The following is a 17,808-nucleotide window of genomic DNA, read 5'->3' on the forward strand; positions in this document are numbered from 1 at the left end:
TCCTCTATACAAATAGAAGACAAATTGTGCAAGCTACTTTTATGTCTGTTATAGATTATGGGGATATTATTTACATGCTACGGCATCAACACTTAAAATCGCTGGATGCTACTTATCATTGCGCGCTTCGGTTTATTACGGGTGCTACAGAACTCACCACTGTGTTTTATATCAACATGTGAGTTGGACTTCGCTGTCCGTGAGACGAGAACAACATGCTCTCATGTTTGTCTATAAAGCTGGGACCGAGAGACTGAAAAACAGCTTCTATCTCAAGGCCATCAGACTGTTAAACAGCCACCACTAACATTGAGTGGCTGCTGCCAACACACTGACTCAACTCCAGCCACTTTAATAATGGGAATTGAATGGGAATTGAAATATATCACTAGCCACTTTAAACAATGCTACTTAATATAATGTTTACATACCCTACATTATTTATCTCATATGTATACGTATATACTGTACTCTATATCATCTACTGCATCTTTATGTAATACATGTATCACTAGCCACTTTAAACTATGCCACTTTGTTTACATACTCATCTCATATGTATATACTGTACTCAATACCATCTACTGTATCTTGCCTATGCCGCTCTGTACCATCACTCATTCATATATCTTTATGTACATATTCTTTATCCCTTTACACTTATGTGTATAAGGTAGTAGTTTTGGAATTGTTAGCTAGATTACTCGTTGGTTATTACTGCATTGTCGGAACTAGTAGCACAAGCATTTCGCTACACTCGCATTAACATCTGCTAACCATGTGTATGTGACAAATAAAATTTGATTTGATTTGATTTAAAGCACTTCTGAATAAGCTACCTTCTTATTTATCATGACTCATCAATATTAGAATTAGAATTCCTAAAACCATGTCTCAAGCATGGATTATACTTGAGGCCCATGTGATTTCCACAGAGTTGGGTATGGCTGCCTTTTCCTGTTACGCTCCTTGCCTATGGAATAGCCTGTAGACTAAACCTAAACTTGAGACTCTTGTCCCCCCTGTCGCCCATTTTATATATTTATTGGAGCATTTTTATTTTTGTATTGCTTCTAACTGTTTCAGGTAATGCAAGTTCTTGTGCTGTTAGGGGAATAACCTGTTAGGGGAATAACCTGTTAGTAGAATAACCTGTTAGGGGAATAACCTGTTAGGGGAATAACCTGTTAGGGGAATAACCTGTTAGTAGAATAACCTGTTAGTAGAATAACCTGTTAGGGGAATAACCTGTTAGTAGAATAACCTGTTAGTAGAATAACCTGTTAGGGGAATAACCTGTTAGTAGAATAACCTGTTAGTAGAATAACCTGTTAGTAGAATAATCTGTTAGTAGAATAACCTGTTAGTAGAATAACCTGTTAGTAGAATAACCTGTTAGTAGAATAACCTGTTAGTAGAATAACCTGTTAGGGGAATAACCTGTTAGTAGAATAACCTGTTAGTAGAATAACCTGTTAGGGGAATAACCTGTTAGGGGAATAACCATCAAGTGCTATGATGAAACTGGCTCTATGAGGACAGCCACAGGAAAGGAAGACCCAGAGTTACCTCTGTTGCATAGGATAATTTGCAGCCCAAATAATTGCTTCACAGATTTCAAGTCACAGACACATCTCAACGATTATGATTTTTCAACGCAGATACCGATTATTGGAGGACCAAAAAAAGCCGATACCGATTAAATCGGACAATTTTTATTTATTTATTTGTAATAATGACAATTATAACAAAACTGAATGAAAAGTTAAAATAAGTTAATATTCAATAAAATCTATTTAGCCTCAAATAAATAATGAAACATGTTCAATTTGGTTTAAGTAATGCAAAAACAAAGTGTTGGAGAAGAAAGTAAAAGTACAATATGTGCCATGTTAGAAAGCTAACGTTTCAGTTCCTCAGAAAATGAGAACATATGAAAGCTGGTGGTTCCTTTTGACATGAGTCTTCAATATTCCCAGGTAAGAAGTTTTCGGTTATAGTTATTATAGGACTTATAGGACTATTTCTCTCTATACCATTTGTATTTCATATACCTTTGACTATTGGATGTTCTTATAGGCACTTTAATATTGTCAGTGTAACAGAATAGCTTCTGTCCCTCTCCTCACCTCTACCTGGGCTCGGACCTGGGCTCCTCGCCCCTACCCGGGCTCGACAACAGCCACCCTCGAAGCAGCGAAACCAATGTAGTTGTTCCCCTTGCTCTGCAAGTCTCAGAGCGAGTGACGTTTGAAATGCTATTAGCGCACACCCTGCTAACTAGCTAGCCATTTCACATCGGTTACACCAGCCTAATCTCGGGAGTTGATAGGCTTGAATTCATAAACAGCGCAATGCTTGAAGCACAACGACGAGCTGCTGGCAAAACGCATGAAAGTGCTGTTTGAATGAAACGAGTCTGCTGGTACCTACCATCGCTCAGTCAGACTGCTCTATCAAATCATAGACTTAATTATGAACATAATAACACAGAAATACGAGCCTTAGGTCATTAATATGGCCGAATCCGGAAACAAGACGTTTAATCTTTCAGTGAAATACGGAACCGTTCCGTATTTTATCTAAGTCAAAATATTTCTGTTACATTTCACAACCTTCAATGTTATGTCATAATTACGTAAAATTCTGGCAAATTAGGTGGCCCAAACTGTTGCATATACACTGACTCTGCGTGCAATGAATGCAAGAGAAGTGACACAATTTCACCTGGTTAATATTGCCTGCTAACCTGGATTTCTGTTAGCTAAATATGCAGGTTTAAAAATATATACTTCTGTGTATTGATTTTAAGAAAGGCATAGATGTTTATGGTTAGGTACACATTGGAGCAACGACAGTCCTTTTTCACGAATACGCACCGCATCGATTATATGCAACGCAGGACACGCTAGATAAACTAGTAATATCAACAACCATGTGTAGTTAACGAGTGATTATGATTGATTGATTGTTTTTTATAAGATAAGTTTAATGCTAGCTAGCAACTTACCTTGGCTTACTGCATTTGTGTAACAGGCAGTCTCCTCGTGGAGTGCAATGAGAGGCAGGTGGTTAGAGCGTTGGACTAGTTAACTGTAAGGTTGCAAGGTAAAAATCTGTCATTCTGCCCCTGAACAAGGCAGTTAACCCACCGCTCCTAGGCCGTCATTGAAAATAAGAATGTGTTCTTAACTGAATTAATAAATAATAAATAAATAAAGATAAATAAAGATTAAATAAATAAAGATTAAATAAAGGTGTCAAATAAAAATGTAATACATTTTTTTTTTATCATCCAAAACGTGGTCCAAAAATAAAGATTTCCGATTGTTATGAAAACTTGATATCGGCCCTAATTAATCGGCCATTCCGATTAAATCGGTCGACCTCTAGTTCAGAGGAGACTGTGGGAATCAGGCCTTCATGGTGAAATTGCTGCAAAGAAACCACTACTAAAGGACACCAATAATAAGAAGAGATAGGCTTGGGCCAAGAAACATGAGTAATGGACATTAGATCGGTGGAAATATGTCCTTTGGTCTGATGAGTCCAAATGAGAAATTTTTGGTTCCAACCGCTGTGTCTTTGTGAGTCGTAGAGTAGGTGAACGGATGATCTCTGCATGCGTGGTTCCCACCGTGAAGCATAGAGGAGGAGGTGGTGTGATGATGCGTTGCTGGTGACACTGTCTGATTTATCTAGAATTAAAAAGGCACACTGAACCAGCATGGCTACCACAGAACTCTGCAGCGATACGCCATCCAAGAAGGAGTGATGGAGTGCTGCATCAGATGACCTGGCCTCCACAATCACCTGACCTCAACCCAATTGAGATGGTTTGGGATGAGTTGAAGGAAAAGCAGCCAACAAGTGCTCAGCATGTGGGAAGTCCTTCAAGACGGTTGGAAAAGCATTCCAGGTGAATCTGGTTGAGAGAATGCCAAGAGTGTGAAAAGCTGTCATCAAGGCAAAGGGTGGCACCTTTGAAGAATCTAAAATATATTTTGATTTGTTTTTTGGTTACTACATGATTCCATATGTGTTATTTCATAGTTGTGATGTCTTCACTATAATTCTACAATGTAGAAAAATAGTCCAAATAAAGAAAAACCCTTGAATGAGTAGGTGTGTCCAAACCTTTGACTGGTACTGTATACTTCCGTAACTGTTTTCAACAGGTACCGCGTGACTTGAGTCTTGTGACTCGTCTGAAGGTTCGGACGCTACAGACGATTTGATGAGAAGACCGATTTTCAGGATGTTTGATGTTCTGACAAACACCGCTCGAGTGCAGTCATCTTTCACAGCGGAAGTGAAAGGAAGAGGAAGTGCAACATGGGCGGATGAGGAAATGCAACATGGGCGGATGAGGAAGTGCAACATGGGCGGATGAGGAAGTGCGACAGGGGCGGAAGAGGAAGTGCAACATGGGCGGATGAGGAAGTGCAACATGGGCGGATGAGGAAGTGCAACATGGGCGGATGAGGAAGTGCAACATGGGCGGATGAGGAAGTGCAACATGGGCGGATGAGGAAGTGCGACATGGGCGGATGAGGAAGTGCGACATGGGCGGATGAGGAAGTGCGACATGGGCGGATGAGGAAGTGTGACAGGGGCGGATGAGGAAGTGCAACATGGGCGGATGAGGAAGTGCGACAGGGGCGGATGAGGAAGTGCGACATGGGCGGATGAGGAAGTGCGACAGGGGCGGATGAGGAAGTGCAACATGGGCGGATGAGGAAGTGCAACATTGGCGGATGAGGAAGTGCAACATGGGCGGATGAGGAAGTGCAACATGGGCGGATGAGGAAGTGCAACATGGGCGGATGAGGAAGTGCGACATGGGCGGATGAGGAAGTGCGACATGGGCGGATGAGGAAGTGCGACATGGGCGGATGAGGAAGTGTGACAGGGGCGGATGAGGAAGTGCAACATGGGCGGATGAGGAAGTGCGACAGGGGCGGATGAGGAAGTGCGACATGGGCGGATGAGGAAGTGCGACAGGGGCGGATGAGGAAGTGCAACAGGGGCAGGCGGATGAGGAAGTGCGACAGGGGCGGATGAGGAAGTGCGACAGGGGCGGATGAGGAAGTGCGACATGGGCGGATGAGGAAGTGCGACAGGGGCGGATGAGGAAGTGCAACATGGGCAGATGAGGAAGTGCGAAATGGGCGGATGCGGTGGATTGAGACGCATCCAATGCAAAACATACATATCTCCTGTTTAAACTGACAGATTTTTAATGGAGACGTTTGTATTACGCCAATTGGATTTCCGCGGGGGCGCGGACATCGACTTTAGGGTTAAGGCCACCTTGAAATTAGACTTGCTGTTTTTCATTGGCCAGTTAAGAACAAGTATAAGGGAGGGGATGTGTGAGAGTTGTTTGTTTTGATGAATCATGTGGTATTCATTGTATTGGTATTATCTTACATGATGTGTATTAAATTGTCTATGTTCATGTTCACAAGGCTCCCTTGTAAATGACACGATGGTGATCCACCCTATAAAAATAAAAAGTTAAATACAAAAAGTAACAACCCCTAACCCAACCCCTAATCCTAACCCCTAATCCTAAACCTTACCCCTATCCCTAAACCTAACCCCTAATCCTAAACCTAACCCTAAAACTGTCAGCCTTCTCCTTGGATTACTATTCAGATGGGGACTTCTGGTCAGAATTATAGTAAAACGGACGGACAGACACACACACACACACACACACACACACACACACACACACACACACACACACACACACACACACACACACACACACACACACACACACACACACACACACACACACTCCAATGCAACTACAGGGTTTGTCTCTGGAAATGCCAATTGAAATCTACCACAGAGACATAGATACACACTCCCTTACCGAGGCTCTTGAGGAAGCCACAGAGTTTGCGTGTGGCCTCAGGAATGTCCAGACCGAACTTGACAGCAAAGAAAGGCAGAGACTGGGAACACACTGACACCACCAGGACTTGGTGTTTGGTGACGTCACACTTCTGTAATAGTACATAGAGGGAGAGAGAGATATGTCACACTTCTGTAATAGTACATAGAGAGAGAGACATGTCACACTTCTGAAATAGTAGATAGAGAGAGAGAGACAGGTCACAATTCTGTAATAGTACATAGAGAGAGAGAGACAGGTCACAATTCTGTAATAGTACATAGAGAGAGAGACAGGTCACACTTCTGTAATTGTAGATAGAGGGAGAGAGACACGTCACACTTCTGTAATAGTAGATAGAGGGAGAGAGATATGTCACACTTCTGTAATAGTAGATAGAGAGAGAGAGACACGTCACACTTCTGTAATAGTACATAGAGAGAGAGACACGTCACACTTCTGTAATAGTAGATAGAGAGACACGTCACACTTCTGTAATAGTACATAGAGAGAGAGAGACACGTCACACTTCTGTAATAGTACATAGAGGGAGAGAGACACGTCACACTTCTGTAATAGTACATAGAGGGAGAGACACGTCACACTTCTGTAATAGTACATAGAGAGAGAGAGACACGTCACACTTCTGTAATAGTACATAGAGAGAGAGAGAGACGTCACACTTCTGTAATAGTACATAGAGGGAGAGAGATATGTCACACTTCTGTAATAGTACATAGAGGGAGAGAGACACGTCACACTTCTGTAATAGTACATAGAGAGAGAGATATGTCACACTTCTGTAATAGTATATAGAGAGAGAGACAGGTCACACTTCTGTAATAGTACATAGAGGGAGAGAGACACGTCACACTTCTGTAATAGTACATAGAGAGAGAGAGATATGTCACACTTCTGTAATAGTACATAGAGAGAGAGATATGTCACACTTCTGTAATAGTATATAGAGGGAGAGAGACACGTCACACTTCTGTAATAGTACATAGAGAGAGAGAGACACGTCACACTTCTGTAATAGTAGATAGAGGGAGAGAGAGACACATCACACTTATGTAATAGTACATAGAGGGAGAGAGAGACACGTCACACTTCTGTAATAGTAGATAGAGAGACAAGTCACACTTCTGTAATAGTACATAGAGAGAGAGAGACACGTCACACTTCTGTAATAGTACATAGAGAGAGAGATATGTCACACTTCTGTAATAGTATATATAGGGAGAGAGACACGTCACACTTCTGTAATAGTACATAGAGAGAGAGAGAGACGTCACACTTCTGTAATAGTACATAGAGGGAGAGAGATACGTCACACTTCTGTAATAGTACATAGAGAGAGAGACAGGTCACACTTCTGTAATAGTAGATAGAGGGAGAGACAGACACGTCACACTTCTGTAATAGTACATAGAGGGAGAGAGACACGTCACACTTCTGTAATAGTACATAGAGGGAGAGAGACACGTCACACTTCTGTAATAGTACATAGAGGGAGAGAGAGACACGTCACACTTCTGTAATAGTACATAGAGGGAGAGAGACACGTCACACTTCTGTAATAGTACATAGAGGGAGAGAGACACGTCACACTTCTGTAATAGTAGATAGAGAGAGACACGTCACACTTCTGTAATAGTAGATAGAGAGAGACACGTGACACTTCTGTAATTGTACATAGAAAGAGAGACACGTCACACTTCTGTAATAGTACATAGAGGGAGAGAGAGACACATCACACTTCTGTAATAGTATATAGAGGGACACGTCACACTTCTGTAATAGTACATAGAGGGAGAGAGACACGTCACACTTCTGTAATAGTAGATAGAGAGACACGTCACACTTCTGTAATAGTACATAGAGGGAGAGAGACACGTCACACTTCTGTAATAGTACATAGAGGGAGAGAGACACGTCACACTTCTGTAATAGTACATAGAGAGAGAGACAGGTCACACTTCTGTAATAGTATATAGAGGGAGACAGACACGTCACACTTCTGTAATAGTACATAGAGAGAGAGAGACACGTCACACTTCTGTAATAGTACATAGAGAGAGAGAGAGACGTCACACTTCTGTAATAGTACATAGAGGGAGAGAGACACGTCACACTTCTGTAATAGTACATAGAGAGAGAGACAGGTCACACTTCTGTAATAGTACATAGAGGGAGAGAGACACGTCACACTTCTGTAATAGTACATAGAGAGAGAGAGACACGTCACACTTCTGTAATAGTACATAGAGAGAGAGATATGTCACACTTCTGTAATAGTATATAGAGGGAGAGAGACACGTCACACTTCTGTAATAGTACATAGAGAGAGAGAGACACGTCACACTTCTGTAATAGTAGATAGAGGGAGAGAGAGACACATCACAATTATGTAATAGTACATAGAGGGAGAGAGAGACACGTCACACTTCTGTAATAGTAGATAGAGGGAGAGAGACATGTCACACTTCTGTAATAGTACATAGAGAGAGAGATATGTCACACTTCTGTAATAGTATATAGAGGGAGAGAGACACGTCACACTTCTGTAATAGTACATAGAGAGAGAGAGACACGTCACACTTCTGTAATAGTACATAGAGGGAGAGAGACACGTCACACTTCTGTAATTGTACATAGAGGGAGAGAGAGACACGTCACACTTCTGTAATAGTACATAGAGGGAGAGAGACACGTCACACTTCTGTAATAGTACATAGAGAGAGAGACAGGTCACACTTCTGTAATAGTACATAGAGGGAGAGAGACGCGTCACACTTCTGTAATAGTAGATAGAGAGAGACACGTCACACTTCTGTAATTGTACATAGAAAGAGAGACACGTCACACTTCTGTAATAGTACATAGAGGGAGAGAGACACGTCACACTTCTGTAATAGTACATAGAGGGAGAGAGACACGTCACACTTCTGTAATAGTACATAGAGAGAGAGAGACACGTCACACTTCTGTAATAGTACATAGAGAGAGAGAGAGACGTCACACTTCTGTAATAGTACATAGAGGGAGAGAGATATGTCACACTTCTGTAATAGTACATAGAGGGAGAGAGACACGTCACACTTCTGTAATAGTACATAGAGAGAGAGATATGTCACACTTCTGTAATAGTACATAGAGAGAGAGACAGGTCACACTTCTGTAATAGTACATAGAGGGAGAGAGACACGTCACACTTCTGTAATAGTACATAGAGAGAGAGATATGTCACACTTCTGTAATAGTACATAGAGAGAGAGATATGTCACACTTCTGTAATAGTATATAGAGGGAGAGAGACACGTCACACTTCTGTAATAGTACATAGAGAGAGAGAGACATGTCACACTTCTGTAATAGTAGATAGAGGGAGAGAGAGACACATCACACTTATGTAATAGTACATAGAGGGAGAGAGAGACACGTCACACTTCTGTAATAGTAGATAGAGAGACAAGTCACACTTCTGTAATAGTACATAGAGAGAGAGAGACACGTCACACTTCTGTAATAGTACATAGAGAGAGAGATATGTCACACTTCTGTAATAGTATATAGAGGGAGAGAGACACGTCACACTTCTGTAATAGTACATAGAGAGAGAGAGACACGTCACACTTCTGTAATAGTACATAGAGGGAGAGAGACACGTCACACTTCTGTAATAGTACATAGAGAGAGAGACAGGTCACACTTCTGTAATAGTAGATAGAGGGAGAGACAGACACATCACACTTCTGTAATAGTACATAGAGGGAGAGAGACACGTCACACTTCTGTAATAGTACATAGAGGGAGAGAGACACGTCACACTTCTGTAATAGTACATAGAGGGAGAGAGACACGTCACACTTCTGTAATAGTACATAGAGGGAGAGAGAGACACGTCACACTTCTGTAATAGTACATAGAGGGAGAGAGACACGTCACACTTCTGTAATAGTACATAGAGGGAGAGAGACACGTCACACTTCTGTAATAGTAGATAGAGAGAGACACGTCACACTTCTGTAATAGTAGATAGAGAGAGACACGTCACACTTCTGTAATTGTACATAGAAAGAGAGACACGTCACACTTCTGTAATAGTACATAGAGGGAGAGAGAGACACATCACACTTCTGTAATAGTATATAGAGGGACACGTCACACTTCTGTAATAGTACATAGAGGGAGAGAGACACGTCACACTTCTGTAATAGTAGATAGAGAGACACGTCACACTTCTGTAATAGTACATAGAGGGAGAGAGACACGTCACACTTCTGTAATAGTACATAGAGGGAGAGAGACACGTCACACTTCTGTAATAGTACATAGAGAGAGAGACAGGTCACACTTCTGTAATAGTATATAGAGGGAGACAGACACGTCACACTTCTGTAATAGTACATAGAGAGAGAGAGACACGTCACACTTCTGTAATAGTATATAGAGAGAGAGAGAGACGTCACACTTCTGTAATAGTACATAGAGGGAGAGAGACACGTCACACTTCTGTAATAGTACATAGAGAGAGAGATATGTCACACTTCTGTAATAGTACATAGAGAGAGAGATATGTCACACTTCTGTAATAGTATATAGAGGGAGAGAGACACGTCACACTTCTGTAATAGTACATAGAGAGAGAGAGACACGTCACACTTCTGTAATAGTATATAGAGAGAGAGAGAGACGTCACACTTCTGTAATAGTACATAGAGGGAGAGAGACACGTCACACTTCTGTAATAGTACATAGAGAGAGAGATATGTCACACTTCTGTAATAGTACATAGAGAGAGAGATATGTCACACTTCTGTAATAGTATATAGAGGGAGAGAGACACGTCACACTTCTGTAATAGTACATAGAGAGAGAGAGACACGTCACACTTCTGTAATAGTAGATAGAGGGAGAGAGAGACACATCACAATTATGTAATAGTACATAGAGGGAGAGAGAGACACGTCACACTTCTGTAATAGTAGATAGAGGGAGAGAGACACGTCACACTTCTGTAATAGTACATAGAGAGAGAGATATGTCACACTTCTGTAATAGTATATAGAGGGAGAGAGACACGTCACACTTCTGTAATAGTACATAGAGAGAGAGAGACACGTCACACTTCTGTAATAGTACATAGAGGGAGAGAGACACGTCACACTTCTGTAATTGTACATAGAGGGAGAGAGAGACACGTCACACTTCTGTAATAGTACATAGAGGGAGAGAGACACGTCACACTTCTGTAATAGTACATAGAGAGAGAGACAGGTCACACTTCTGTAATAGTACATAGAGGGAGAGAGACACGTCACACTTCTGTAATAGTAGATAGAGAGAGACACGTCACACTTCTGTAATTGTACATAGAAAGAGAGACACGTCACACTTCTGTAATAGTACATAGAGGGAGAGAGAGACACATCACACTTCTGTAATAGTATATAGAGGGACACGTCACACTTCTGTAATAGTACATAGAGGGAGAGAGACACGTCACACTTCTGTAATAGTACATATAGGGAGAGAGAGACACATCACACTTCTGTAATAGTACATAGAGAGAGAGAGAGACGTCACACTTCTGTAATAGTACATAGAGGGAGAGAGACACGTCACACTTCTGTAATAGTACATAGAGGGAGAGAGACACGTCACACTTCTGTAATAGTACATAGAGAGAGAGATATGTCACACTTCTGTAATAGTACATAGAGAGAGAGATATGTCACACTTCTTTAATAGTATATAGAGGGAGAGAGACACGTCACACTTCTGTAATAGTACATAGAGAGAGAGAGACACGTCACACTTCTGTAATAGTACATAGAGGGAGAGAGACACGTCACACTTCTGTAATAGTACATAGAGAGAGAGATATGTCACACTTCTGTAATAGTACATAGAGAGAGAGATATGTCACACTTCTTTAATAGTATATAGAGGGAGAGAGACACGTCACACTTCTGTAATAGTACATAGAGAGAGAGAGACACGTCACACTTCTGTAATAGTAGATAGAGGGAGAGAGAGACACATCACAATTATGTAATAGTACATAGAGGGAGAGAGAGACACGTCACACTTCTGTAATAGTAGATAGAGGGAGAGAGACACGTCACACTCCTGTAATAGTACATAGAGAGAGAGATATGTCACACTTCTGTAATAGTATATAGAGGGAGAGAGACACGTCACACTTCTGTAATAGTACATAGAGAGAGAGAGACACGTCACACTTCTGTAATAGTAGATAGAGGGAGAGAGACACATCACACTTATGTAATAGTACATAGAGGGAGAGAGAGACACGTCACACTTCTGTAATAGTAGATAGAGAGACACGTCACACTTCTGTAATAGTACATAGAGAGAGAGAGACACGTCACACTTCTGTAATAGTACATAGAGGGAGAGAGACACGTCACACTTCTGTAATAGTACATAGAGAGAGAGAGAGAGACACGTCACACTTCTGTAATAGTACATAGAGGGAGAGAGACACATCACACTTCTGTAATAGTAGATAGAGGGAGAGAGATATGTCACACTTCTGTAATAGTACATAGAGAGAGAGATATGTCACACTTCTGTAATAGTATATAGACGGAGACAGACACGTCACACTTCTGTAATAGTACATAGAGGGAGAGAGAGACACGTCACACTTCTGTAATAGTACATAGAGAGAGAGATATGTCACACTTCTGTAATAGTACATAGAGAGAGAGATATGTCACACTTCTGTAATAGTACATAGAGGGAGAGAGACACACATCACACTTCTGTAATAGTAGATAGAGGGAGAGAGACACGTCACACTTCTGTAATAGTACATAGAGGGAGAGAGAGACACGTCACACTTCTGTAATAGTACATAGAGGGAGAGAGAGACACGTCACACTTCTGTAATAGTACATAGAGGGAGAGAGAGACAGGTCACACTTCTGTAATAGTACATAGAGGGAGAGAGACACGTCATACTTCTGTAATAGTAGATAGAGAGAGACACGTCACACTTCTGTAATTGTACATAGAAAGAGAGACACGTCACACTTCTGTAATAGTACATAGAGGGAGAGAGAGACACATCACACTTCTGTAATAGTATATAGAGGGACACGTCACACTTCTGTAATAGTACATAGAGGGAGAGAGTCACGTCACACTTCTCTAATAGTACATAGAGAGAGAGTCACGTCACACTTCTGTATTAGTACATAGAGAGAGAGAGACACGGCACACTTCTGTAATAGTACATAGAGAGAGAGATATGTCACACTTCTGTAATAGTATATAGAGGGAGAGAGACACGTCACACTTCTGTAATAGTACATAGAGAGAGAGAGACACGTCACACTTCTGTAATAGTACATAGAGGGAGAGAGACACGTCACACTTCTGTAATAGTACATAGAGAGAGAGACAGGTCACACTTCTGTAATAGTAGATAGAGGGAGAGACAGACACATCACACTTCTGTAATAGTACATAGAGGGAGAGAGACACGTCACACTTCTGTAATAGTACATAGAGGGAGAGAGACACGTCACACTTCTGTAATAGTACATAGAGGGAGAGAGACACGTCACACTTCTGTAATAGTACATAGAGGGAGAGAGAGACACGTCACACTTCTGTAATAGTACATAGAGGGAGAGAGACACGTCACACTTCTGTAATAGTACATAGAGGGAGAGAGACACGTCACACTTCTGTAATAGTAGATAGAGAGAGACACGTCACACTTCTGTAATAGTAGATAGAGAGAGACACGTCACACTTCTGTAATTGTACATAGAAAGAGAGACACGTCACACTTCTGTAATAGTACATAGAGGGAGAGAGAGACACATCACACTTCTGTAATAGTATATAGAGGGACACGTCACACTTCTGTAATAGTACATAGAGGGAGAGAGACACGTCACACTTCTGTAATAGTAGATAGAGAGACACGTCACACTTCTGTAATAGTACATAGAGGGAGAGAGACACGTCACACTTCTGTAATAGTACATAGAGGGAGAGAGACACGTCACACTTCTGTAATAGTACATAGAGAGAGAGACAGGTCACACTTCTGTAATAGTATATAGAGGGAGACAGACACGTCACACTTCTGTAATAGTACATAGAGAGAGAGAGACACGTCACACTTCTGTAATAGTATATAGAGAGAGAGAGAGACGTCACACTTCTGTAATAGTACATAGAGGGAGAGAGACACGTCACACTTCTGTAATAGTACATAGAGAGAGAGATATGTCACACTTCTGTAATAGTACATAGAGAGAGAGATATGTCACACTTCTGTAATAGTATATAGAGGGAGAGAGACACGTCACACTTCTGTAATAGTACATAGAGAGAGAGAGACACGTCACACTTCTGTAATAGTATATAGAGAGAGAGAGAGACGTCACACTTCTGTAATAGTACATAGAGGGAGAGAGACACGTCACACTTCTGTAATAGTACATAGAGAGAGAGATATGTCACACTTCTGTAATAGTACATAGAGAGAGAGATATGTCACACTTCTGTAATAGTATATAGAGGGAGAGAGACACGTCACACTTCTGTAATAGTACATAGAGAGAGAGAGACACGTCACACTTCTGTAATAGTAGATAGAGGGAGAGAGAGACACATCACAATTATGTAATAGTACATAGAGGGAGAGAGAGACACGTCACACTTCTGTAATAGTAGATAGAGGGAGAGAGACACGTCACACTTCTGTAATAGTACATAGAGAGAGAGATATGTCACACTTCTGTAATAGTATATAGAGGGAGAGAGACACGTCACACTTCTGTAATAGTACATAGAGAGAGAGAGACACGTCACACTTCTGTAATAGTACATAGAGGGAGAGAGACACGTCACACTTCTGTAATTGTACATAGAGGGAGAGAGAGACACGTCACACTTCTGTAATAGTACATAGAGGGAGAGAGACACGTCACACTTCTGTAATAGTACATAGAGAGAGAGACAGGTCACACTTCTGTAATAGTACATAGAGGGAGAGAGACACGTCACACTTCTGTAATAGTAGATAGAGAGAGACACGTCACACTTCTGTAATTGTACATAGAAAGAGAGACACGTCACACTTCTGTAATAGTACATAGAGGGAGAGAGAGACACATCACACTTCTGTAATAGTATATAGAGGGACACGTCACACTTCTGTAATAGTACATAGAGGGAGAGAGACACGTCACACTTCTGTAATAGTACATATAGGGAGAGAGAGACACATCACACTTCTGTAATAGTACATAGAGAGAGAGAGAGACGTCACACTTCTGTAATAGTAGATAGAGGGAGAGAGATATGTCACACTTCTGTAATAGTACATAGAGAGAGAGATATGTCACACTTCTGTAATAGTATATAGACGGAGACAGACACGTCACACTTCTGTAATAGTACATAGAGGGAGAGAGAGACACGTCACACTTCTGTAATAGTACATAGAGAGAGAGATATGTCACACTTCTGTAATAGTACATAGAGAGAGAGATATGTCACACTTCTGTAATAGTACATAGAGGGAGAGAGACACACATCACACTTCTGTAATAGTAGATAGAGGGAGAGAGACACGTCACACTTCTGTAATAGTACATAGAGGGAGAGAGAGACACGTCACACTTCTGTAATAGTACATAGAGGGAGAGAGAGACACGTCACACTTCTGTAATAGTACATAGAGGGAGAGAGAGACAGGTCACACTTCTGTAATAGTACATAGAGGGAGAGAGACACGTCATACTTCTGTAATAGTAGATAGAGAGAGACACGTCACACTTCTGTAATTGTACATAGAAAGAGAGACACGTCACACTTCTGTAATAGTACATAGAGGGAGAGAGAGACACATCACACTTCTGTAATAGTATATAGAGGGACACGTCACACTTCTGTAATAGTACATAGAGGGAGAGAGTCACGTCACACTTCTCTAATAGTACATAGAGAGAGAGTCACGTCACACTTCTGTATTAGTACATAGAGAGAGAGAGACACGGCACACTTCTGTAATAGTACATAGAGGGAGAGAGATGTCACACTTCTGTAATAGTACATAGAGAGAGAGATATGTCACACTTCTGTAATAGTATATAGAGGGAGAGAGAGACACATCACACTTCTGTAATAGTAGATAGAGGGAGAGAGACACGTCACACTTCTGTAATAGTACATAGAGAGAGAGATATGTCACACTTCTGTAATAGTATATAGAGGGAGAGAGACACATCACACTTCTGTAATAGTACATAGAGAGAGAGAGACATGTCACACTTCTGTAATAGTAGATAGAGGGAGAGAGAGACACATCACACTTATGTAATAGTACATAGAGGGAGAGAGAGACACGTCACACTTCTGTAATAGTAGATAGAGAGACAAGTCACACTTCTGTAATAGTACATAGAGAGAGAGAGACACGTCACACTTCTGTAATAGTACATAGAGAGAGAGATATGTCACACTTCTGTAATAGTATATAGAGGGAGAGAGACACGTCACACTTCTGTAATAGTACATAGAGAGAGAGAGACACGTCACACTTCTGTAATAGTACATAGAGGGAGAGAGACACGTCACACTTCTGTAATAGTACATAGAGAGAGAGACAGGTCACACTTCTGTAATAGTAGATAGAGGGAGAGACAGACACATCACACTTCTGTAATAGTACATAGAGGGAGAGAGACACGTCACACTTCTGTAATAGTACATAGAGGGAGAGAGACACGTCACACTTCTGTAATAGTACATAGAGGGAGAGAGACACGTCACACTTCTGTAATAGTACATAGAGGGAGAGAGAGACACGTCACACTTCTGTAATAGTACATAGAGGGAGAGAGACACGTCACACTTCTGTAATAGTACATAGAGGGAGAGAGACACGTCACACTTCTGTAATAGTAGATAGAGAGAGACACGTCACACTTCTGTAATAGTAGATAGAGAGAGACACGTCACACTTCTGTAATTGTACATAGAAAGAGAGACACGTCACACTTCTGTAATAGTACATAGAGGGAGAGAGAGACACATCACACTTCTGTAATAGTATATAGAGGGACACGTCACACTTCTGTAATAGTACATAGAGGGAGAGAGACACGTCACACTTCTGTAATAGTAGATAGAGAGACACGTCACACTTCTGTAATAGTACATAGAGGGAGAGAGACACGTCACACTTCTGTAATAGTACATAGAGGGAGAGAGACACGTCACACTTCTGTAATAGTACATAGAGAGAGAGACAGGTCACACTTCTGTAATAGTATATAGAGGGAGACAGACACGTCACACTTCTGTAATAGTACATAGAGAGAGAGAGACACGTCACACTTCTGTAATAGTATATAGAGAGAGAGAGAGACGTCACACTTCTGTAATAGTACATAGAGGGAGAGAGACACGTCACACTTCTGTAATAGTACATAGAGAGAGAGATATGTCACACTTCTGTAATAGTACATAGAGAGAGAGATATGTCACACTTCTGTAATAGTATATAGAGGGAGAGAGACACGTCACACTTCTGTAATAGTACATAGAGAGAGAGAGACACGTCACACTTCTGTAATAGTATATAGAGAGAGAGAGAGACGTCACACTTCTGTAATAGTACATAGAGGGAGAGAGACACGTCACACTTCTGTAATAGTACATAGAGAGAGAGATATGTCACACTTCTGTAATAGTACATAGAGAGAGAGATATGTCACACTTCTGTAATAGTATATAGAGGGAGAGAGACACGTCACACTTCTGTAATAGTACATAGAGAGAGAGAGACACGTCACACTTCTGTAATAGTAGATAGAGGGAGAGAGAGACACATCACAATTATG

General features: G+C 41.2%; 1 protein-coding gene across 3 annotated transcripts in view; it reads right to left on the minus strand.

The window, feature by feature from the left end:
• LOC109883680 (nuclear prelamin A recognition factor) overlaps window positions 1-17,808 on the minus strand; it is a 40,203-nt gene that overhangs the window by 16,115 nt on the left and 6,280 nt on the right. For all 3 annotated transcript variants that reach the window (XM_031798959.1, XM_031798960.1, XM_031798958.1), the window contains one exon: window positions 5,888-6,020. In XM_031798959.1, the coding sequence (XP_031654819.1) occupies window positions 5,888-6,020 (133 nt within the window). The remainder of the gene's footprint in view (window positions 1-5,887; window positions 6,021-17,808) is intronic.

This window comes from Oncorhynchus kisutch, linkage group LG20, assembly GCF_002021735.2.
Source record: "Oncorhynchus kisutch isolate 150728-3 linkage group LG20, Okis_V2, whole genome shotgun sequence".
Taxonomy (NCBI): domain Eukaryota; kingdom Metazoa; phylum Chordata; class Actinopteri; order Salmoniformes; family Salmonidae; genus Oncorhynchus; species Oncorhynchus kisutch.